At 51.9% G+C, this 23,086-nt stretch overlaps 1 protein-coding gene across 1 annotated transcript in view; it reads left to right on the top strand.

Annotated features, from left to right (window-relative positions):
• Window positions 1-23,086, top strand: part of NCOR2 (nuclear receptor corepressor 2) — a 255,241-nt gene that overhangs the window by 73,222 nt on the left and 158,933 nt on the right. The window contains exons 2-3 of the mRNA XM_075167842.1: window positions 2,309-2,522; window positions 17,023-17,150. Of these exons, the coding sequence (XP_075023943.1) occupies window positions 2,418-2,522; window positions 17,023-17,150 (233 nt within the window). The 5' untranslated portion in view covers window positions 2,309-2,417. The remainder of the gene's footprint in view (window positions 1-2,308; window positions 2,523-17,022; window positions 17,151-23,086) is intronic.

Genomic DNA, 23,086 nt, shown 5'->3' with positions numbered 1-23,086 from the left:
ACTCTTAGGTGGCTGGAAGCCAAGATGTCCACGTTTGAATCCGTTATTAGGAAAGTACCTTAAACTTCTGCAGATCCCAGTGAGCTTTTGGAGCCCTTGAGAGCATCACGCAGGCGTGCTTGGCAGCTGCAGGGAGGGTTTGCCCCTATAGAAGCCCACGTGGGCTGCAGGAGGGCTGGGGGGGTGGTGGTGTGTCCCCGGAGGGTGAGCGGAGCGGATGTTGAACCGTGTGCTCGCGGCACGGCCCCCAGCTTTGGGTGGGAATCGGTGATTAAAATCCAGTCGGAAGCGCGAGGGGAAGTGGGGTAGTCATACTGGAAGTATAAATACGCGCCGGCCGCCTTCTGGGTGCCTCTGAATTCCCCCGCGTGCGCGGGGCTTTCCTGCCCCGGGGGTGGAGCACGCCGAGCTCCTGCATGGGGAGGCTGTTCCCAGCCGAGATGGGGGTCGGGCTGTTCCCGGGACCAGGGCGGCAGGTAAGGTGCCCCGGGGCTCGGCAGGGATGTGTGGGTGCAGGGCCGGCGGGAGTCCCAGCTCCTGTGCAGGAGTGAGCCGAACGCGGGAGGGGACCTGGTTGTCCCTCCTCTCCCTGCCCTGAGAGCCAAACCTCGCTGTGCGTATTCCCATATGTAACTTGGCAAAATACCTTTTGCTGAAGAGGCTCAGCTGAGCCTTGGCAGGGGCACGGAGATGTCTCTGCATGTCTGTCATCCTTAGCTTAGTGGGAATTTGCTGAAAAATACTATTTTTGTAAAACTTGACCTCCTCCTTAGGCTGCTTCCCTCCTGCCATTGTTGCCCCGCTTGTCGTGCCCAGCCTGCCGGGGACCGTTGCCTTGGTTTGATTTTATTTCTGGCCGGTGAGCAGTGCGTGGATGCCGGCAAACCAGCGAGGCGGTCCTGTGCCTGCCTGCAGCCGATAACAAGTGGTTTATCAGCACAGGCTGATCTGTAGTCTCACAGGAGGGGAAAAAAAAAGAAAAAGAAAAACTTCCTCTTTTTAGGTTTTTTTTTTTTTTCTTCCTTTCCCACCCCCTTTTGGTTTTTGTACACACCAACTGCTGTTTTGGTTGAAATTGCATCGGCTTGGGCTGGCTGTGCTCCCCGTGCACAGAGACCGTGGGGAGATGCTGCCGGGGAGCTCACGGTGCTGGAAGCTTTCTCTGCTGCTCCCGATGTGTTGATGAAAGATTTTGATACTGCCAAAAACCTTGCACAAATCTATACGTAACGTGTACCTCTGCTGCGGAGGAGGCCTGCGAGCGCGCTCAGCGTTGCATGGGATGAAGAAGGGGTCCTGGGGAGGAGGAGTCGGGAAGATGCAGCTCTCCTGCCCAAGATTGGTCCCTGAAGCATCCTCCGCGCTCAGGCAGCGGTGGGAATTTATTAACCATTAATATGAGAATAATGGTTAATGCCTCTTAAACTGGCAGCGATGAAGGGCAACATTTAGATGTTTGTTACTTTTTTGTTGAAATGCAGGCAAAAAGCAGGAAGCTTAAAATCCTCTCCAAACAAACTACGTGCAGTATCTATAAAAATCAGCAACTTATAAATCTCCCACTTCGTTCGTTTTCCCGACTTTTACAGCTGTGAAAGGAATTGCAACACGTGGTGAAGCATCGAACGTGTGGGTGACAGGGGTGTTTGTGAAAACACCCTCAGAGCCATGGTGTCTTCTCTGGCTCTTGGTCCTGATCAGAAAGGCTGATCTAATATTTACGTGGCACTGGAGGCGTGTGACGTGCTTTAGTCTTGTGTTTTAGTGTACCCCGTGGATGGAGAGGGCTGCCGGGGGAGGTTGATGCCCTCCTCGTGTAGATCAGGGCTTACCTAACAAAAATGGTTCGGAAAGGAGGGCTGAAAGAAGCATTTATGGGTGTGTGAGAGCACGGATAGGGAAAGAGATGGGCTGAGGAGGGACCTGGTGCCTTTAGACCTCGTGCCAAAACTCCAGCTTGTTTTTTGGGAACTAAGTCAGCCCTCAAAAAAAAAATACCCATCTCCAGGGGACTTGGAGACATGGATCCACAGGACCCAAATAAATTGCTGGCGGTTTGCAGGCCTGGTCCTGCTGGTGCTGGGGGAAGGCTTTCTGGGGGAGTCAGTTGGGATGGATTTGGGATAATCTTATATTTGGACTTCCCTGTGATAGGAGTAATCCACAGCAAAAACTTGGCAGTGGTGTTTGCCAAGTGGAAAATGGGGCTGCTGGAGAATTGCGAGGGCAGTCAGGTTTTGGTGATCGGTTCTCTCACGGGACTGTGGTTGACTGAGTTTTAACCTGCTGCTTTCCCGTTTGCTTTCAGTTGTCGCGTGACGTGGAAAGCACACACATGATGAAGAGGAGCTCTCGGCCCTCCTAATCCTTTGTCTCGGTGATTTGGAAGCAGCGACCGCCGCGCCTGCTCTTTCGACATGTCTGGATCTACGCAGCCCGTGACGCAGAGCTGGCGTGCCGCCGAGCCGCGCTACCCTCCGCACGCCATGTCCTATCCGGTTCAGATTGCTCGACCACATGCGGTAAGGCAAGAGACTTTCCTTCCCCACCCGCTCACAGGGTAGGAGCTGCGTCCCCGTCGCTGGGGCAGTGGTTCAGCTGCGCTGGTCTCGGATGTGGCTGTTACAGAGAAATCAGACCGTTTCCGTGCCTGTGGTACGGGATTTCGTTGTTCCTCTCTTGTGGGATTCTCTTTTGTTTCTCCATATGGTGCTTTCAGCTTTTCTCTCCCTTTCCAGCCTCTTCCCGGCGCTTGCCGTGGTGGTGCTCATGGGTTCTGGCTCATCACTTCCGAGCACCCGAGCCCGTTTGTTGTCTTGGCAAGAGCACCCAGCTTGGGTGGAGAGGGAAGGTTGGCCATCCACGTGGAGCAGGAGCACGTGGCCTCCAGCCTCTTCAGCTTGGCTTTTCCTCGGCGCTGAATCACAAGGGAAGGAGCGTCCTCTCCTGTGTGCGGGCTTACTGCTTCCCAGCGAGCCCGGTCCTTGCTCCTCACACCCACGGGAGAGCTCTCCTGATTTCCAGGCAGGCTGCCGGGGGTGATCCCACCGCCTGCCCTTCAGTCAGGAGACCTGCCCCTCTCTACGTGGCGTTCCCGGCTGGTGGTGGCACTCCTGGCGAGCGAGAAGAAAATTGAGCTGCTGTTTTTTTTTCCATTTTATCCTTCCCCACTTTTTCCCACTCTTACCTTTGACCTCTAGTCTTGTCTCCTCTTGGATCAAGGTATAAGCTGGTGGTGATTTTTTTTTTTTTTTTGATTGGCTGTTTTTTGTTGAATGCACTGGAGCTTGCATGGGTTAATTCACTCGGATTCAACCTCTTTCTGTGCCGTGTCACTCCTGTCTGTGCTTGCTCATCCTGGATAGTTGAATGTTTTAGGTTTAAGCCCTTAACAGAAAAAACTCTGCTTAGTGGAACAGCTTTAGTCAGCTCAAGCTGCTTAAATGAATCTTATTAGGTGCTGGAGTGTGGCACACGCTGGTAAGGCTACTCTTTGGAGCTGCTTCTTGGTGGGTTACAGCGAGGTGGCCACAGCCAGGAAAGTGCTTGTAACACGAGGTAGCGAGGAGACCTGATCTTGGGGTTATGTTTCTGATGGTGGTGGCTATTGAACGGTAAAATTCCTGCTGTGAAGATTGTAGGGTTTGACTTGAAAGCCTGGAAACCCACAAAGTGTCAGTGAAGGGGTGAAATTCCCTTGTCTGCCCTCTTTGCTGGGCTTCAGCAGAGCGGCACAGGGAGCAGAGCCGGAGTTCGGAAAGGCTTTGAAATAGAAACGTTAAGGAGGGCGCAGGACGAGCCTTTGGCTGTGTTAGCTGGCTCATCTAGATCATCGGGGCCTGCCTGTGTGCTTCTGCACAAAGAAGCTTTTCATCCAGGGTATGAGACACGCTGACCTGGTTGGATTTATGGGAGTTTTGCTTCCGTCGGTGCGAGCGTGTTTATTTGGGGGGGTGGGACAGAATGAGAGCATTTGTCTGAAAAAGAAAATCCCCGTTCCCTTTGTATCAGAAACCCGAGCAGGAGAAGGATGTGACCAGGTGAGCAAGATCTGCAGTTGTTGCAAAGCTGTGATTTAAAAACAAACCAAAGAAACCTCAATACCCAATGTGGAGATGGATTTTGGAAGAGCGCGAAAGGCTCCTAGCCTCGGGGCGAGTCCCTGTCTCCTGCAAACCCCAGTTGCTTCCCCTTAGTGTCGCAACAGCAGAATGAACCAAGCGGGGCAGTTGTTTGCAAGTCGGACGGAGCTCTGGGTTTCTCCAACCTGCCCTGCTCTCTGGCTAGAGTGAATACTGTTTTATTCTATCATATTAATGTTGGAAGAAGTTGCTGGCGTTTGCTTCTAGAAGCTATTTTTACAGCCGCATGTGATCTTCCAAAGTTATGTGATACCTTTTAGGTGTCTGGATGCAGGAGAGGTCCGAGCTGAGATTTTTTTTGGATGGAAAACTGAAAGGCTCCGCTCGGCAGAAGCGTGCCAGCCCCACGCCAACCAAACGCACCTTGCCGCTCCTCGGGAGGGTAGGCAGAGCGTTTCTTCAAGCGTGTCCCTGCATGATCTGTCCTGCCGGTCTCAGCTGTTTGCAAACACGTGTCTCCTGCTCGGCGGCGCCGTGAGCTGGAACCTGGCCATGGCTCTGGGGCTGGAGCTGATCTCTGGTGGGATTGCTTGGGAGAGGAGAGCCCAGTTGCTTTGAAGTTGCTGTGCTGTTTAATATTAAAAGTCAGCGGTATTTGCTTGCATGTCTTGGCCAGGTCAGTTTTGTCATGGGGTGTGTTTGCACAGCGAGAGCTTGTTTGGAAGAAAGCAAGAGAGGCCAAAACCAACCCGACACTAGCATGTCTTGCATCTAATTAGATTTTGGTTCTGGTTTGCTGCGTTCCACGACATCCTTTCCCGACAATTGGGAATTCGTCAGCCTGGGGATCCTTATCCTGGTGGTGGAAACGCCCTGGGTCACCTCCTGGGCGCGTGCGCAGGGCTGAGCACAGCAGGGCTGCAAATGCTATTATAATATAAATAAATAATCACAGTCCAACTGTGACAGTCGCACCCAGGGAAATGCGGCACGGCAAGAATACTGAGCTCAGAAATGAGCCGTGACATTATTTTAGGCTTGGAGACACTTTATGAAAAGTGACTTAAAGGATTGCAGCTGTTTGATTTCATAGATGAGGCAAGTGAGAGGGGATGTTGTGAAGGGGCAGAAGGCAGTGGAAGCAGGCTTGGGCATTTTTCTTCTCCTATTGTATAAAACCCGAGGGAGTATCCAACAAAACGGGGAAAAAGACGCGTTTCGAGTGAACAGACAGAAATATGCTTTGTATCTCCCAGCAGCGCGTTCCAGGAGTTACTGCCGAGTTTGGAGCTGGTGGAGAAGATCCAGTACCGGTCGAGTCAGGATGTTTGTTGGCTGGTTTCACTCTTAGGTGCCAGCTTTGGGCAGGGCTGTGAACCCGTGGGTCTGATCCAGACTGAGCTCTGATGGGTGATGCAGTGAACAGGCTCTTCCGCTGGGTAGGTTGGTCCCCATCTGTATCGGGGTGTCCTCCTCCTCCTCCTCCTCCTCCTCCCCCTCACTGAGAGGCATCTGGTCTCAACAGCTGTCAGAGAGGCTGGATGTGAAAGTGGTGTGGTATTTTATAATGACCCTAGATTTAATTCCATCTTACTAAAAAATGACTTGTAAAAAAACTTTGACAAGTGTGCATGCTTTTAAAGGGAAGAAGGAAGCTTGGTGAAAAGGTTCTGGTTTGTTTGACTTCCTTTAGGTAAAACTAAAATCACCAATAATCAGCACTTTCTTCTTAAGGGCACTGTGTGGTTCTTGGCCAAACTGCAGGGGAAACGTTTTTGTTTCCCATATTAATTAGCTGTAATGTTGGGGTGCTTGGTTGACTTCTGTCATATTCAGCTTGGGAACAGAAGAATTGTTTGAATGCTCTGTGACCTTTAGCTAAAGGTGAAAAAACACATTACTTATGCTCTTAACCTTCTAATGTGTCCAAAGTTCATGCTCTCTCAAAGGAAATTTTTGCATGAAGGATATTCATTTTCAGGCAACCTGCAGATATTTTCTGTAAACAGATCAATTTCCCTGCATAGTGCAAGTCCCCCTTTCCTTTTAAAGCGCCTTTGGGATCAATTTTCCCTGGGGATGGAAGGGTTCCCCTCTCTTCCTCCCCCGTGGATCCAGTTTTTTGCTGTGCTCTCCTTACCAGTCATCCTTCTGTTAGGGCCCTGACATTTCAGTGCCACAGGAATGGTGCAGCTTCGGACGAAGGCTGGGGTTACCAGGAGGGTGGTACCAGCTGCAGGAGACGCTGGGGTCGGGGCACACAAGGTGGCCTTGTGCAGCAGCCGCTGTGCCAAAACAGCTTCTGCTTTTGGGGTGCTTTTAGCGCTTTACCTATGAGAGATATTAAGCAGGTTTGGGGATTGGTAGGACTGGGGGGCGTGTACATGCGTATGAAATTGGTGCTCCATCGTCACTTGAATCCCCATCGGGGAGCACCATCCCCTCCGCACAAAACAAGAGGTGCTCAGCATGCCTCCTGGGTGCTGTTTGGCCTTGTTCCCCGCACGCTGCTCAGCTGAGATGGCAAAATGAGCTTAACTCCTCTGCTCCAGCTTTGAGACCTTCATGCCGCCTCCCGTGCCACCTCTCCTGTCTGGGAGCAGCTCTGTAGTTCCTTTATTAAACTCCCCGTTTGCAAAACAGCACTTGTGCGGGAGCATCCCAGGCAGATCGCTCGTTTTTCTTGGCCCATGATAAATACTTCCTTGTCTGCTGAATGAGAGACAAGAGGCTGGTGCAAACTTGCGTGTTGATTTGGTGTCCTAGCCAAACGGTGGCCTGGGGGGAATCAAGTACCTTCCATGCCCAGACTCCACCTCCCAGCAGTTTGAGCAGGGCAAGTCCTGCTGTGGAAGGTGCTGTAAGGAGGTGGCAGGAGCTAGCTCCTCTCCGCAGTGACATGATCAGCGTGGCAAGGTGACGGCAGGTAAGCCTGCGGAGAGGCAGTGTATTTTGCATTACATACCCGAGGTGCCGTTGCTGCTGTGTTGGTTTTCCTTGGAGTAGTTATTCACACTTTTATCTGCTGGAAGCAAAATGCCAGTCTGTGTCGGTGCTCCAGGAACTTGCGGAACGGAAGAGTTTACGGTGCCAAATGCTAAAATCCCCCAGGCTGCGAAGAGCCTTCTCCAACCACCTCCGAGCGCAAAGAAAAGCCTCCTGCTACCAGCTGCGCAGCCGAGCAGGGGGCGGTTCGTGCCAGAGATTCGCATCCTGAATTTTGCCTGCCGGGCTCCAGCTAATGTTTTAAGGAGTGACTTGGAAATCAAAAACATACTGTGGAAATACCGACTCTGATCGGGTCTGTCACGAGAACTCGGCGTGATCTCTCTTGAAGTACCTTGAGGTTGCCACTGAAGGATTGCATGAGCTCTGAGCAGCTCAGCGGTGGATTTGGGGAAATGGGCTTTCTGCTGTGGGGACTGGGAGAGCATGGAGGTGAAAGAACAGGACACCTAATTCCCTGCCCTGGGGTCTCTCTCCCATTGCCAGGAAGAAGGAGTTGGCTTACAGCAGTTTGTATTTAGAGCTCATTTTCCCTAGGATACAGCCTTTATCTAAACCAGTTCTTTTTCTTCAAGCTACTGTAAACTTCTATGGTTGCTCCCTAATCTGCTTTTTGGATATGATTTGATGCAGAGGGTGATGCTTTGCTTGTGGTTGATCTCAAGATTGTAAATCCACAGGGGAAGAAAAAACTTTTGCTGTGTATGTGGCTTGGCAAAGGAAGAGACCCACTAAAGCCACTTTTGGAGATGTAAAGCCTTTGCCTGCACTCCTAGCCTGACTGCCCGCGTTGCCCCACCAGCCCCTGGAGACACCTTCTGCAAGACTGGGGGCTTTTGCTGGTTGTCACTGTCACCACATTTATTCAAAATACTGAGCAAGTCAGGTTCTTTGACCTGAAGGTTTTGCTGTGGAGCTGTGAGGAAGTGTGGGAGAGAGCTGAGTGGGGGACGTGGAAAGAAAAGGGTCCTACATAGACCTGCAGATAGGTTATGGGTGTTGCGTGGGAGCATGTGTGGTGGGAGATGGTGGGGGACTACGCTGCAGAAGAGATGCAATGATCAGCAAAATGACCTGGTGCTTTTAAGGTGCAAGCTTTGGGTTTGTTGGGTGAAGAGAGCTGCACACCCTGCATGGGTGTTCGTGACCACAAGTGGCTTCGGGAAGCAGAGCACCAAGAGTGGGGAAGGGAGGAAGGGCAGACGGGTCATTCCCGGCTCAAAGGCGCCTGGATGTGACTGGGACAAAAGTCTTGTGATGGAAGGAGACTCAAAAGCAGCACTGTAATGGATGTGCTGCTGCTGCTCTGCGGGCACCTCAGAGGGCTGGCGGCTGGCTCCAGCACCAGGCACCGGTCAGATGACTGGGAAACCACAACAGCTGAGAGCTGCCCCCACCGAGATGTGACTTCTTCTCCATGAATGGCATATTCAGGCGGGACAGCTAAATGCTGCTGACAGCCCTGGTTTGCTGGAGAGGTGGGGGAGAGGGCGCTGGGAAGGATGCATTACTGTGCAGCTGGTACAGACGCTAATGGTGCTGGCAGCAGACGTGGCCTCAGTGCAGGGATGGCAGCAGAAATCAATGCCTTCCAAGAAGGGGCCACGCGCAGTGTGGTCACCTCCTAAAACAAAAGGCCAAGTCAGCAGCTTCTGAGAGATGGATGGCAATGAGACTGTGTCGGAACAATAAGGGCATTTGTCTTTTCAGCACATGTTGCATCCCCATAGGCAAGATAAAAATGCATGTATTCAGCCAGGTTTTTATTACTGACCTTATCTTCAACAGTAGAGCTGATTGTGGAGTTGTTGTTGTTTATGTTTTTTTTTTTTTTCTTAAATCTGCAGTGAGCTCCTCCCAGGGTTTGGGGGAGGAAGTTGGACAGACAGCAGTGTACTTGTGGACAACCTGTTTTGATCAATAACCACCTCCTTTGCACTTCAGTGGAGGTTTTCAGTAGCAGAGGGTGGCTCCTCTTTGCTGGGGAGGCTGGGGGCGGTGGGCTATATGCCATGCTGGTCCCCTCACAGCCCGTGCTGTGTCTGGACCTCAAGCAGCGACGGCTCTGCTACCACCCCGGTTCCTCCTGAACCTTCCCCCTTCCTCTTACCTGAACCGGCTTTGGGAAAAATTATTTTCTCCAAGCAAAGGCTAAAAAGTGCATTTCTCGGTCTGATGAGCAACTACTGTGCTGCCAGTGCCAAGGGGTATCCAGGCACCAGAGAGCTTTTCCTTTTATTGCTAAAATAGGTCACGCTCGCTACTGGCAGAAAGAGATTTAAAGCAACTTCTTTTTTCAAAGTTCAGGGTGTGCAGAGCAGGGGTGGGGGGTATCCCCTGTCTCTGGCAAAGCTGCTGGAGCGGTGGCCGTGCTGCTTTGGCCACCCCACCTTGGACTGGAGAGCTGGTCTGCCTGGCTCGCAGGTGGCACTGATTGCTAGCCCAGCCTCCTGCTGCAGCCAGGCTTGCACCAACGGGCTCAAGCAGCAGCTTATTGCACAAATTAATTGCTGGATGGTCTGAGGCCCTTGCAGGTTTCAAGTCGGGCTATGCTGCTGCTGCGTGCTGGCTGCGTGCTCCTGGGGGTGGGGGAAGCTCAACCTGCCGTGTGCCTCCTGGGGGACAGGGTGGCTTTGCAGTCCAAGGCTGTGCGGTCAAGTCTCGGCCACCGTGTTGGGCCACTCTGACTTGTGTGTCCCCTCTGGCTGTCCTCGTCCTAGGGAATAGCTCTGGGCATCAGAGGTGCAGGGCATTCTCTGATTTGGGGAAATACCAGCAGAAAAGTAGTAGGAGGAGAGGGATGGAGCACGTGGCCGGTGCAGGCGTTGCTCTGGGCAGTGCTGTCTGCAGCCACTCTCACCTCTCCTCTCCTCTTGGGAAATACCAGTGGAAACCAGGACACCCAGGATGAAGGTGAGACGTGGGGTGGAGCAAGGTCCCCAGCCCCCCAGAGCCAGCGGGATGTTGTTGGGGGGACGAGAGGAGTGTGGGAGATGCCAGGGCAGCACCTGTAAAGTGCCAGCTCTGGTGCCACCAGTGCCATGGTTGGTGGGGCACCAGTCCCACTGCCCTCACCCATCAATTCCCCTGCGGTTAAAAGGAGTTCCCAGGACGGCACACATGCTGCTCGTGAGTGTAGGAATGGGCCAGGCATCCTCTTCTGAAATTAGATAAGGGACAATTTATAAATAGCGAAATAAATAGGGATGATTTGGCATTGTTTTTTGCTTGCTATTCGGACCACACCATTATTAATCGGCCTCGTTTAGGCTAAACGCTTGGGAGTGCTTCAGCAGAAATAGCACGTCGTTAAGAAATAAAGATTATTCGCAATACATCGCTGGGTGAGCTCGTAACAAACAGCCCACGACCTAATCCTTGGCGGAGGTGGCGAGGAGCTGGGATTTGCTCCTCGATGAGTGTGTGCAGTGCCCTGGCCTGTTTGCCTGCCTGCAAAAGGTGACGAGGACAGTGTGCGACAGTGGCTGGTAGCTGGGCGAGGGCTCCGGTGCCCGGGGAGCTCCGCAGGTGAGGCGCTGCCTGTGCCTGATGCCGTGATTAGAGGTGGCTGCTGGTGCGAGTGCCACCTCCGCCGGGGAGCCGGCTCAGCTGGCGGATGTGGTGACTGACCCCGGGTCCGCTCCTCCTCGGCGTCACTGCAAAACAAGAGCCGGTGGTTTTTAAGCGAAGCTGTCTTTGCACCGAAACTCAGCAGGGAGCTCCTGGTTGCTTTCTCGGCTGAAGGCGTGGTAAGCAACGGGGGATGGATCTCATGCTTTGGGCTGCTCGAGCTGTGCTGCAGGTGCTCGTCTGGTTGTGCTCTAGGTCTCCACGGGTTTGCTCCAGAGCTGTTTTCCAAGGAAGCCAGAAGCACTGGGCTTCTTGTTTTTTCTGCCGGTGGGAGGAAGGGAGGAGGAGCAGTTTGCCTTTCTGTTGCAAGACCAGCTCCAGGCTTCCTTTCTGCAGGCCTCGTGTCTCTGGGGTCTTCTCCTCGGGGGCTCATTCTTGCAGCCGTGGGAGTGCCATCTGGATGGAGCAGTCGGTAGATGCCTTGTCCGTATGGATGTGCTCTACGCTGGAGCTGGGAGCGCAGGGTCAGAGCTGCCGTTGGCCTTGGCGCGGCGTTGTCTGGCTCTGTGTGCTGCGGGTTAGCGCCCGGGGGTGCTTCTAGCATCGCTTTCAAACCCCCCTTTCTTCCTCCTCGTTGGAGGTCAGGCAACCCGGACCCGGGCAGCTGCAAGCAGGGGAAGGAGAAGTGAAGCACGCCAGCAAGTGCACACGTTCAAAGGAGAAAGCGAGAGAGGCAGAAAGGCTGCGCGGCTGCGTGCAGTTACTAGTTTAGTGTGGGGGTTATCCTGAGGTCAGGGGACAGCACACAAGATTTCGCTGGAGACATTATGGTAGGTAAGGCAGCAGGCTGAAAGCTTTAAAAAAGGCTGGGGGGGGAAACCTTTTTTTCTTCCTTCCGCAGGGCTGTCTCTGTTTTTGTGTTGCTGAGGGCTTTTCTGTAATACTGCATTCAGTCTCCTGGCGTTAGGCAGTTTGATTAGCGTATCTAAATGAGCCTGATAGACTCAGGTTATTTAGGGTCAGAGGATTTTCCAGGAAGGGGAGGGAGACGGCGCTCTCGGTGTTCTCAAATCAAGTAATAACACAAAAAGACCTTGAGACTGGGAGTGCTTTCACCGGCTCCCCCTCCCAGCACCCCCAGGCAGGGCAGCGCGGACGTGTCCAGCCTTCCTCGCTGGCAGCGAAGGACGCTTTCGGCACCTCTGGCTGGGCCCAAGTACCTCTTCAGTCTGCTGCACGAAGTGTATTTTAATGAGGTTGCTTTTGGCTCTTTAGCATTTTATTTATCTAAACGTTGGCCTTGTGCTGTATTGCTCTGCCAGGGTGATTTATGGCACTGTAGGCACTCTTGGTGTCCGACTTCGGTGATGCTGCTAGTGCTGGCTCAGCCCAGCCAGCGGCTTTTTGTGGTGTGGGGCCAGGAGCTGCTCAGAAGGACCCGCTGAGCCTGGAAACCATCAGGGCAGGTTTCTGGCGTTGCGTAGGCAGAAAGTGGCTTCATTTCAGTCGTGTTCCCTGCAAGACCCTTCCCCACCAGTCGCCGCAGCAGGCAGCAGTTGTGAGGTCTGTCTTCAGCATCGCCCATGTCAGGCTTCAACTGAAACGCGTTTGATGTAAGGGAGAGGGAATCAGACCCCTGTGTAAAGGCCAGGGGTTTGCAGCATTCACGTGGGATGCAGAAGTCTGCCCGTGGGTACTTGTGGCTCCAGCTGACTGCTGAATGGCAGTGTATGCTGGGCTGTGGGCGCCTGAAGTCTTCTGCTGTGAGGAGCTGCAGTTCTGGTGATGGTACCAGCAGCTGTTTCTGCTCCCCATCACCTGCCTCCTAAGCAGCAGCCGCACAGCCCCACGTCGCTGCTACGTGTCCCTTCCGCTTACGGCAGCGTGCAGCCCCTCCTCAGTGGGTCGCTTGGAGCTGGGGCCGTTGCAGCGTGAGGCTGAGCTGCCTCAGCCCTGAAGAGCTTGCTTCCTGATTTGATTTTATTCGGGTGATGTGCTCAGGACCTAGCGCAGGTGCATAGTTTGAAACTGAATAATGTAGATTTTCCATGTTGTTTTTCTAATTTTATTTAGTTGGCTTCACCCTAAGCTTTGGAGATGTGGCTTGCTGGTTTTGAAGTGTCTGTGTCTTGCATGGAAGGCTGATGGTCCGGGCCGGGGCAGCTATCCAGCATGGTGTAATACCAGGTGGCTTGTGAAGGACAAGACAGCAATGCATTTCTGGGACTGGAAGATGGAGACGACCCAGCCTCTTCACTGCACTTGGATGTCAAGCTGCTCCCTGTGACAGGGATCCAACCTTCCTCTCCTGGCTGGGTGACTTACACAGTTTTCCAAGTCTGCTCCCGGCCCGGGCCCATCGCTGCCCCTGGGCGAGTGTGGGTTGGCCGGGCATCGGTGGGTGGGTTGTCGCAGGAGCAGGAGGCACCAGAGCAAGAACGTGCGCGGCAGGGATGCGCTGCGGAGCTGCCGGGGCGATGCTGGGACAAATGTGTGTACTGGAGGACGGGATCCTCCTGCCAGTGCTCTGTGGTAGAAGTGTTTTTGGGGGACCTCTGTGCCTGGGCAGTATCTCCCCAGTTCAGACAAGCTTTCTGACAGCTTATGAGGCTGCTCCCGTGGCATCGTGTGGATTCGCTTCCGTCAGAGAGGATGGATGTCCCGGGGCCTAGCCTGAATAAAGCTCTGCTCTCGTGGCCGGCGGCGAGCCGCTGCCGGAGAGGTGTGTGTGGGACAGGAGGGTGCAACCCTGACCGTGGCAGCTCAGCCTTGGCATCGCCGGTCCGGTTCTCGAACCGTCTACGGCTCTAGGTGGTGCGGTCTAGAGAGAGGAAGCTCCGGCCTGTTTGTTTATACTCTGCCTACATGGTTAGAGGGTTCCTTTCACCCGGGGTTATATTTTGGGAAGCTGCTGTTTTATCAGGAGAATAAGGACTTGACATTGAGACTTCCAAAAGTGATTTTGGTTGCTTTGCTTTGGTTTTGTTTTGGAAATATTCCCCCTCCTTTGCCTGAGTAAAGCAGCTTAGTTTCTAGCAACAGAAGTGCAAAAAGTGCTCAATTCTACATCTTGCTCACCTTCTCTTTGCATCTCTTTCTGCCCTCTGCAAACCCTCCTCCCACGCCCCTAAATCTGCTGATGTGCCAGAGCCCCTGACCTACCCATGGTCTTTCTGCTTTCTTAATTTCTATTTCATGACATTTACTGAATTTATGAAATTCTGCAAAACTTCCACAAGGTACATCTGCGTGGGAGCCCCTGACCCATAAGGAACAAGAGGAAGGTTGGTGTGAAAGGAACAAAGTCCCGACCAGAGGCAATGGGAGAGGGCCCTGGGGAAGGTACTCTGACACATCAACAGATTGGGGAGGGTTTGCAGAGGGCAAGAAGAGATGCAAAGAGAGCAAGAGGGAGAGGATGAGCAAAAAGTAGAATTGAGCAAAAAACAGCAAAGCAATGGAGAGGAAAAGGAGCAATGTGTAGCTTGGGGCTGCAGTGTTTTTTAGTTGTTTTATTTCAGGTGTCTTATAGCTGCCCTTGAGCAGGTGCCAAGGCTGCGCTAGAAATTTTGGGTCAGGATGGGGACTAAATCACGCTTGTGTTGCGTGCTTCGGCGGTGGGGAATTCACGTGGCACCCGCTGGACGCCGCTCCCTCGTCTCTGCCCACGCGTGGAAGGTGCAGCAAGGTGCCTCCCAGCATACATCCTTAAAACACTGCTAAACAAAACTGAAGCCTCTTCTGAAGGCACCTCGTGAACCTTTCTGGCATGCGTGTTTTGAAAAACGCAGTCATAGCTCGCAGTGCAATTTACTGTAGTAACTTTCTGAGCAATTAATCCACCTGTGTCCTGCCAGGTCTCCCATGGTTCCTTTGAGAGTTCATCACAGAGCACAGAAATTTGTCAATTTTAATTCTCCTCACGAATTTTTAGGTTATGTTTTTTTCTGGTAAAACCGAACGCTGATGTAAGCAAAGCAAAGCAGGTCAGAGTGAGTTGGGCGATGTCTGGAGAAGCAGGAGCCGGTGCTTGCCAGCCTTGCCCTCGGCGGGCAAGCCGGAGAGACACGTCTGCCGTCCCAGCCCCGAGCTAACGGCCCCGCATAACGAGCTTCCCTGTCACTTCAGGCCACGCCAGCAAGCTCTGAGCTCCACCAGCAATTTTCTGACCGGGGTTAGAGGAGGAAAAGGCAAAGCTCAGCTGAGTGTGGGCAGGGAAAAAGGAAAAAACAGATGGTTCTTGGGACACGCAAGAGCCTTTCTTTTTTTTCTCAAGGGCACAGCCTTCGAGCCTCCCAGACGGGTAATTCTTGTTTATACGCCCACAGAAGGTGATGGTCCTGCTTGTGGGCCTATTGGTGTGTCTTCCCAGACATGGTGTGTTTGTTTTGTAGGTGGATGTCAGGAGCTGCATTGCACCTTTTTTTCTTTTTTAGTTAAAACCAGGACGAGTGCGAATGTGGGGAAGCTCGTTGTAGGCAGCGATTCTGCTTTGGCTGGGGCTGTAAGAGCTAAGGGGCTCCTTCACTTCAGATGTCTGAGTTTGTCCCATCTGTGGTTGGACCCATGGCATAGTCTGTCCTGCAGCCCCCCAGGGCCTTCTGTGTGGATGAAGAAAAAGCAGCATCACAGGGTGGCATTCTCCCTTAACTCTTGAGTTTACAGCAGAAGTAGAACATCCCCGTGAGCATGAGTAGATGCTGTCCCAGTAATGTCCTCCTTATGCCAGAAGAACCTGTCTGAAGACACCCCTTGCCCCAGAGGCCAAGATCTGAAAGGGCCAGGTTGGAGGTGGAGACCAGGAGTTCGGGGCAGGCAGAGGTCCCTGGTGTTTCCCAAGATCAGTCGGAACAGAAAAGGAGCAGCACCACAGTATTGCCTGGGGAGAAATGAACCTGGTTCCAAAAACTGGTGCACCTTTCTAGGCACAAGGAGAAGTGGTGGCCGTCAGACACCACCATTTCCTTTCCTCCTCCGTCTGATACTTGGCCTTTTCAGCTTTTGTGCGAGAGGCTGAATGTGGGGTAGGGGATCTGCTGTTCTTGGCTCCCCTGCACCGAGCGCTTACAATTTCTGTTTTAATTCCTGGCTTTCCAGAAAGCTACGATGCAAACATCTTGTGTTACCCTCCGGTAGACAAAGATGTTGGGCTTTGATATTCCCTTTAACTCTGCAGCCGGCTGGAGGAGAGCACGGCATCCAGCGCTGGGCTGCTCTGTTCACTTACAGCTTGGGAGAGGGGGTCTCTAGGTGCAGGTTGTTGCTATTTCAGCTCCCAAATCCTTTCTTTGCCTGCCACGCACCTTGCTGGGGCACTTCTCCTGCTTCCCTAGTACTGGAGCATGGCAGTCTTCACTACAGCAGATAAAATAATTTCTGTTGCAGCTGTTAGGGCTGCCCACATCACAACTGCATGCACGTGGTATTTTATTTATTGATTTTTTTTTTTTTAAAGACTCTGAAATTTCTTTTTTCTTTTTGAGGGAGTGGGAGCTTTTTTTGTTCCAGTTGAGAACTGTTCAAAATAGACTCCCAGGTGGGATTGGTTCTTCTACCATAAATGTGTGTCAGTGTTACCGGGGATATTCTGTGGCAGGGCTTTCTATGCCATTGCTGAAGGTCTTAGTTAATTAGATGATTAGTCTTCTGGTCAAGTATCTATCTGCAAATAAAAAATAGCGGTTGAGTGTAGCTGCTAAAATACTGTTGCTGGAATCAGTCTGTGGCACAGAGCAGGAGGGCTTCTTATTTAATTAAAATCAGGAACATACTGTACTGTACTCTCCAAGGGTCAAGGAACAAAAGGGACGTACACATAATAAGTAGCAAACTGTCCTTTCAAACCCCTTCAGCTCAGCCCAGGGGAGCTGTGTTTAAAGGGACACTCTCAAGATAACATTTGTGATTTCTCTTCTTTCTTTTTTTTATTTTCTTTTTTCTGTCCTCATACTGCTGTGTGGATTATTGAAGCTGAAAGTATCCTGTGACTTTCAATTTTCTTCTTACCTGTTCTTCCTCTCGGATTTGAAGTTGTCATCAGGACTGCTTGGATGCCAAAAATCCCTGTGTGCATGCTCAGCGACCGAGTTGAGCTGGCTGGGGTCCCACCCCAGGAGCCAGCCTGCGAGCAGCCCCAGTAAAAGGCTGGAGGCAGGTTGGACCGGGGGCCGAGCTACCATCCCAACACGGTGCAGGACTGGGGGTTACTGGGAGCCCTTTTGGGGGGGGAAGCACTGAGCTGTGTGGTCCGGCACCCAGTGCTTCAAAGGAGCAGTATCTATATGGTTTCTTCTGAGCTGCCGCGGTTCACTGCTTGCTTGAAAGTTGCCACCAGCCTAATCAGCTCTTCTGTTTGTTTCTGCAGGACGTCGCGCTGTTGGAGTACCAGCATCATTCCAGGGATTTCGCTTCCCACCTCCCGCCAGGGTCTATCATGCAGCCGCAGCGGCGGAGGCCATCCCTGCTCTCGGAGTTCCAGCCAGGCAACGAAAGGTAGCGGCTCCCTGCCTCCCCCTGCGCTGTGGGCACCCCGACTGTATTAGCGAGGATTTTGCGCTGCGATGCAGAGGAGGGCTCAGACCTGGGCAACGTTATGTCGGGTATTGCTCCTGACTGTGCTCAGTCTCTGTGCTGGTCTTAGTTTCGTTCTGCTAATGGCACTTTTGCCTTCTGGTTTCTTCCCTTAGACTGTCATGTATTTTAAAGACATCTTAAAAACACCAAACAACAAAAAACCTCACCCCTCTCCCTTCTGTGAAGCTACCCGTCACTGTGACTAGTTGCATCGGCTTTCTTCAATGTAGAAAATAAAGCCGCGTGGTCGGGTTTGGTCTGTAGCTCCTGAGGCTGAAGGGAGGAGTGAGAAGAGCTCATTTCCACTGTGCATCTCCGCTTCCTTTTCTGCTGCTCTTCCTCCCCACTTTCATTGTTTTTGTTTCTCTTTCTGCATTCCCCTTGCAACTTTCTCCGAGCTGCTTTTTCCCCGTCTGCTCTCCTCGCAGCTCTCCCTGTGTCGCCGATTGCTTTCGGAGCCTCCCGTGGGAGGCTGGCAGTGTCTTTGGGTGCGACTTGGGCAAGCGCCGTGCGGCTGGAAATGCTGTAGATGCTTTAACCACAGGAGCTGATCTGTTCTGAAGGCCATCACTCTCACTCTGTTTTGTCGCAAAACGCTGCTCTCTCACAGTTTCTCTTCTGCATTTGATGCTTAGTGGTTTTGCAAAAAACTGGCCTGGAAGTGAAATAAGAGCCTTGCTACAGTAGATTTATGCAAAGCATTTTTTTAATGCTTATTCCTTAGTTGGGCTAAGAATAAAACCAGTGCAGAGTCAGTGAGGTGAATCTGTTTCTCTAAAATCATAATTGTTAGGGGAGAGGAGAAAGATGTCAAGGTGCTGGATGCGTAAGGGCACAGATGCAGACAGGACCCTCTTTTTCTAGTGGGATGGATTCGGGTTGCTGCTCAGCAGGACAAACCCATGAGAATTTGGAGGCAAAAAACAGCCTCCAGAGTTAGTTTTGCATCTGCCCTCCTGACGTGCTCTTCTGGGTTGTGCCTGTGGCACCTGCATGTACAGAGGGTAGTGTCACTTCTGAGGACTAGTATTTATCGCCGTGTGTTGCTTTGCCTTGGCTTGCTTTGATTTCTCAGCGCTTTTATTTCTTAGCGCAAAGAAACACGGTTAAGTTGGAAGTGGGTCAGATTCAGCTAAATTTGGGGGAGGTGGGTAAAGAGGACCTGGCAGCATCCTCATGCCTCTTTGTTTTTCACACTGCTTACAGTTTGCAAAATGGAGAACCAGTTCTTCTCTCCAGTAACATGAAGGTTTCAAGGTCTGAATATGCTATTTAAAAAAATGTATCTTGGTTCTTCCATAGAACTAAAAAAAAAACAGCTGCAAGCCTTGGTGGCTGCTGTACCACACGCCTAATTGTGTGTGGTCATCCAAGCTTTGGCTTACAAATGTTTCAAACTCTCCAAACTTATTTTTGTGTTGACAATCACACGAATGTGGGTAAACGTGAATCGAGGTTGCTGGGTCTAGATACACATCCAAAGGGTTATCATGGTTACTTCAGCACTTTCAACCTGAATGGTGAAGTTTTGGCATGCTATAAAAAGAAACTTTTTTTGTAATAGGCCCAACTTACATTTCCTCCCTTTTCCCTGTAACGTCGGAAAAATGGAACTTTTTCAAAAATTATACAGGGTAATTAAGCTAAAAATACCACTGAAGTTCAGCTCAGTTGGCACCTTGTGCCAGAATGGTGGGATATAGACTCATTAAAAAGAATTTTGGGGCATCTGGGGATGCAGGATGGGGGTTCTGCAGAAATTTTCAACCCAGTGTAATTAATTATTGAAGTCATTCAAACTGGGTGGCGTTGGGGCTGGGAGGTGTCAGTCCGTTTTGCAAAGCCAACTACTGTTTCTCTGCATCTTTAAGCACTACACTTAAAAATCTGTTCTATGGGGGCCTTGCTTTTTCATCTTTGTGGTGTGAGGATCTGCTCTAAAACAGCACCTGATGTGTTGTAAATGGAGCCCTTTGGGTGTTTGGTTGCTCACCGGGGGGTTCCTCGGGTGCTCAAGGGCCAGGACCCTGGAGCTTCTGGAGCAGGTTGGGTTGGTCATTGATGTCAACCCCAAAGAATAGCTCCGGCTCTGCCTGGTATGGAGCAAAGCCTGGACGAGGGAGGGTGGTGGGAGCAGCCATCTCTGCAGCTGAGTGCCTTTGGCAGGTTCACGCCGGGTGCATCTGTAAGCACTTTGGCTTTGTTCCTGGGCTGGGATTGATGGTTTTGAGCAGAGGCAGCTGGCTCTCAGCGAGAGGGGCTGGGGAGGAGGGAGCGACCAAAGGCAAACAAGTAATGTCCGCAACGCGGGCACGGGGGGTAAACAGAGGGAAGCACAGGGGTGTGCTGTGTCTGAAAGGAAGACCCTCACCTTGGTTCCCTGCCTGATACCCCACCTGGCACGCGGTGGTGGTGGGCGCGAGACAATCCTCCCCTTGAAGGAAGTGTTGGTGGAGGGGAACCCTTCCAATCCCCCGTTGCTTCGGGTGTTCAGAGGAAGCAGCCTGTCTGCTGCTGGTTGTGGTGGCTGATGCTCCTCCAGGAACACTCCCCTCCTTAAAGAAATCAATTTGTGAGTCTGGTGCAAGTGGAATGTGGCAGACTGACAGCGCTGGAGATCGAGGCCTGTGTGTGTTCCCAGCTGGACATCCCTGCCCTGCCATCGCCATGCCTCAATGCTGATCCAGAGCAGTACCTGCAGCTGGAGAGCATGGTTCAGCCCTCGGGCCGCTCGGTCCCGGTTCCTCTGAGCCCACGTGCCCGGCAAGCGGCCACTGTTGCCCCCCTCTTCTGGAAACCGCAGGGATTCACTTTACTCTGTGCTGGTTTTGGGGGTTTGTCCCCCAGTTTGGCTTTGTCTTCACCTTGGGCAGATCTCTGAAGCTTCTGCAGGTTGGTATTTGAGGCTTGACCCCATGGATGCTTTAAATCCTGCAGAAATCACTTGGGCTTGCTTAGATGGTCTTCCTACAGCTTTGCGGGTTTTCTGTCTCTCTCCTGGCTGCAGTTTTGCACCAACCAGGTTGGTGGTTAGTTCTGCTCCAGTGAAAAGGGAACAAGCAGTGAAGCATTTCACCATGGGCACAGTGTTTGAAGTGTGAATCAGGTGTTGGTGGCAAAAAGCTGTTGAGTGGTAACTTGCTGGAAGGAATGGAGTGCTGAGATGCTCCCAAATTTTGGGGCTCCCTGAGCAAGGAGCTCGTTGAGTGTCAGGCTCAGGCAGCTGGACATCCCCACAGCTCAGCCTGGTGGGGCTGGCAGGATGGGGAGAACCAGCCAGTTCCTGAAGTGTCACACCATCGTGGGCTCTCCTCCCTCAGGGTTGATGTGCCTCCTGCTTCTCCTGCTCCCCACCCCGGGCAGCCCAGTCCTGCAGGAGATGCTGGGGAAGTTGCAGACTGCCCTTCTCCGAGGACATCAGCCTTGAGAGTCGTCATCACCCCTTGGTGGATGGGTAGAGACTTGAACTCCCTGTGCAGCAATTCTGGCTTGGAAGAAGGAAGGAAAACTTGAACCACTCTGAATCTGTTGCTATAGGGAAAGTTGGCTCTGTCTGCCTTTGCAGGGATGTGCTGCTTTCCTTGATGGTTTTTTGGTAGCAGGCTTTTTCTTGGAAGGATCCACAGACTTCCCCTTAGCTTGTTCGGTTGGCTGTGCCAACTGGACGGCAGGAGCGAAGAGAAGTATTTCAGGATCTGCTGTTGGTACAAGTCGTACCATGAATACTTGCAGAGGAATGTCCTGGCAAGGTGACAAGGATGAGGGTTTTTTCCTCTTCTATATATATTTTGGTCTGCAAAAGAAGTGAGAAAACCTGGGTTGAATGTTAAATGGCAGGTGCCAGTGAGGTGAGGTGTCTGAAAAATCAAGGAACTGGATTTTTCTGACTTCTTATAAGTGCTACGATTTTAGAGCAAGATTCCGTATTAACACAGGAATGCTGGGGTGGATAATGGCTTCTCTGGCAGAAAACGTGGCTGTAAATAAGCGGTATGCATGTTAACGCAGTATATTCCACCTTTATCCAGAATACGATGAGTCACTATTTTCATAGATTATTTTCCCAGTTCATGAGACCATGCTCCTTTTTCAGAGCCTTTCTGCTTAGCAGTCCTGAGGAGTTTGGAGAGTTTGCCCAGTGTTGATCTGAAGTGTGACATTTAGGGTATCTTAAGCAGCTGCTGTGTTTCTGCAGCCATCTGAGATAGCCATGTGCAATATAGCATGAGAGCAGGCCTAATTACTGTGCTTACTGAATGCAATTAATCCTGCTGGCTGAGGAGCCCGGGGAGCGGTGGGAGGCCGGGGTGGTGTGCGTGGCCGCTGGAAATCACGTGCAGCTCTCGGTCTTCATCTGTGCTGGGCCAAATGGCACCAACTGCTCCTGAGTTAACGGCGCAACTGATCTGATTTTATTTATGGTCTTTAATTAAGTTTCCATTTTTAAAGGTGACCCTTTTCTCAGGAGTGAGCAGCGATGCGGCTGAAATCCTGCAACCATACATCTTTGTGTCTTTTCGCACTTGAAATGATGTTCTGGGAGCCGCATTTTTTTCCTCCCCATAAATGAACGTGGGAAAATAACGGCTGGAAAGGGCAGATTCTGGTGTGTAGACACTTGGTGACAAGCCTTGTCTCACAAGTACCTTCTGCTCCGGTGTGGGCTGCGGGCGTGTCCACGGGTGGGCATGGAGGGTGACAGGCTCCACGGAGGAGATGTGGAGACACTAGGCATCGTGGAACGGGCCAGCGTGCCCTGGCAGGGAGGTGCGAGGGGAAGCCTAGGCTTTGCCTTGGCTGGGATGGAGGGGTAAAAGTTCATGAAGCAACTTTCCTGTGCACAATCTTGAACCAGATTTATTTTGGGGGAGGAAAGGTGATCTTGCAATGTATGCAGCAGGCTTGGTGAAACGTGGGATGTCTCTGAAGCCATCGGAGGATTCCATTCAGAGTCCAGCCACCCAGGACTGCCAAGAGGGCTTTCTTGCGGGGCTCTGGGTTTTGGATGCCTGGAGAAAAGCATGTGGGGGAGCTTGTGGAGAGACACAAATATTCCTTCTCCTCCTCCTGAGCGAGGCAGTGCCATTGTGTGGCACAGTGTTAAAGCTTCTGCTGGTCCTGTCCATGAATAATTCAGGCTCTGTGTATGGAGATCTTCAATATGCAAGTTTTAAATAAAGCATCTGCCCTCATCTAAATTGCAGTTGGCTTGGAAGAAGTTGGCTGAGGGGGTTGCGTGGGGCGGCTGAGGCACAGCTACCTGCCCTGGTGTGGGAACGCACAGCCGGAGCATCACGAGGATGCACGTGGGACTGCCTGGTCACAGGCGCTCAGTCAGACCTCGCGAGGACCTGGGAGTCCTTGAGCTGGACCACAGGGTGAGCTGAGCATCCTGCTTGAGGCTGTCCCACACCTTTGGCTTGTGAAGACTCAATCCTGCTGCTGGCAGACATTGCCGAGGGTGTGGGAGCTCCACCTTCCCCACCCAGACAGGCTGCTCTTCCCATGGCCGCTGTTGTTAAGAGGGTTTTTCTCCTCTCCACCTGTGTGACAGAGGAATATATCAGTGGGCCCTGTTTGTGTTTTTCTAGCTGCCTGGTGGCAGGTTTGCTCCTACAAACCCTCCAGTTTCTCTCCTTAAGAGGTCTCAATTTGCCCAATCTCCCACTCTGGGTATCGTTAGCTGTAAAGGGGTTACTGAAACCTCTGACAAATCTTAGTGTTGGCTATAAATAATTCACTTCGACACTAGTGGTTTTCTATATTACTTGCTTTCAAAGGCATTTTATTGTCTGTCTGTACCTGTGGGGGCTGGAGAGTTTTTTTAAAACTTATTTTTGGAGACAATTTCCCAC

Source organism: Calonectris borealis, chromosome 18 (genome assembly GCF_964195595.1).
Source record: "Calonectris borealis chromosome 18, bCalBor7.hap1.2, whole genome shotgun sequence".
Lineage (NCBI taxonomy): Eukaryota > Metazoa > Chordata > Aves > Procellariiformes > Procellariidae > Calonectris > Calonectris borealis.
Note: the sequence above shows the minus strand (reverse complement) of the source record. Positions and strands in the feature narration are given on the sequence as shown.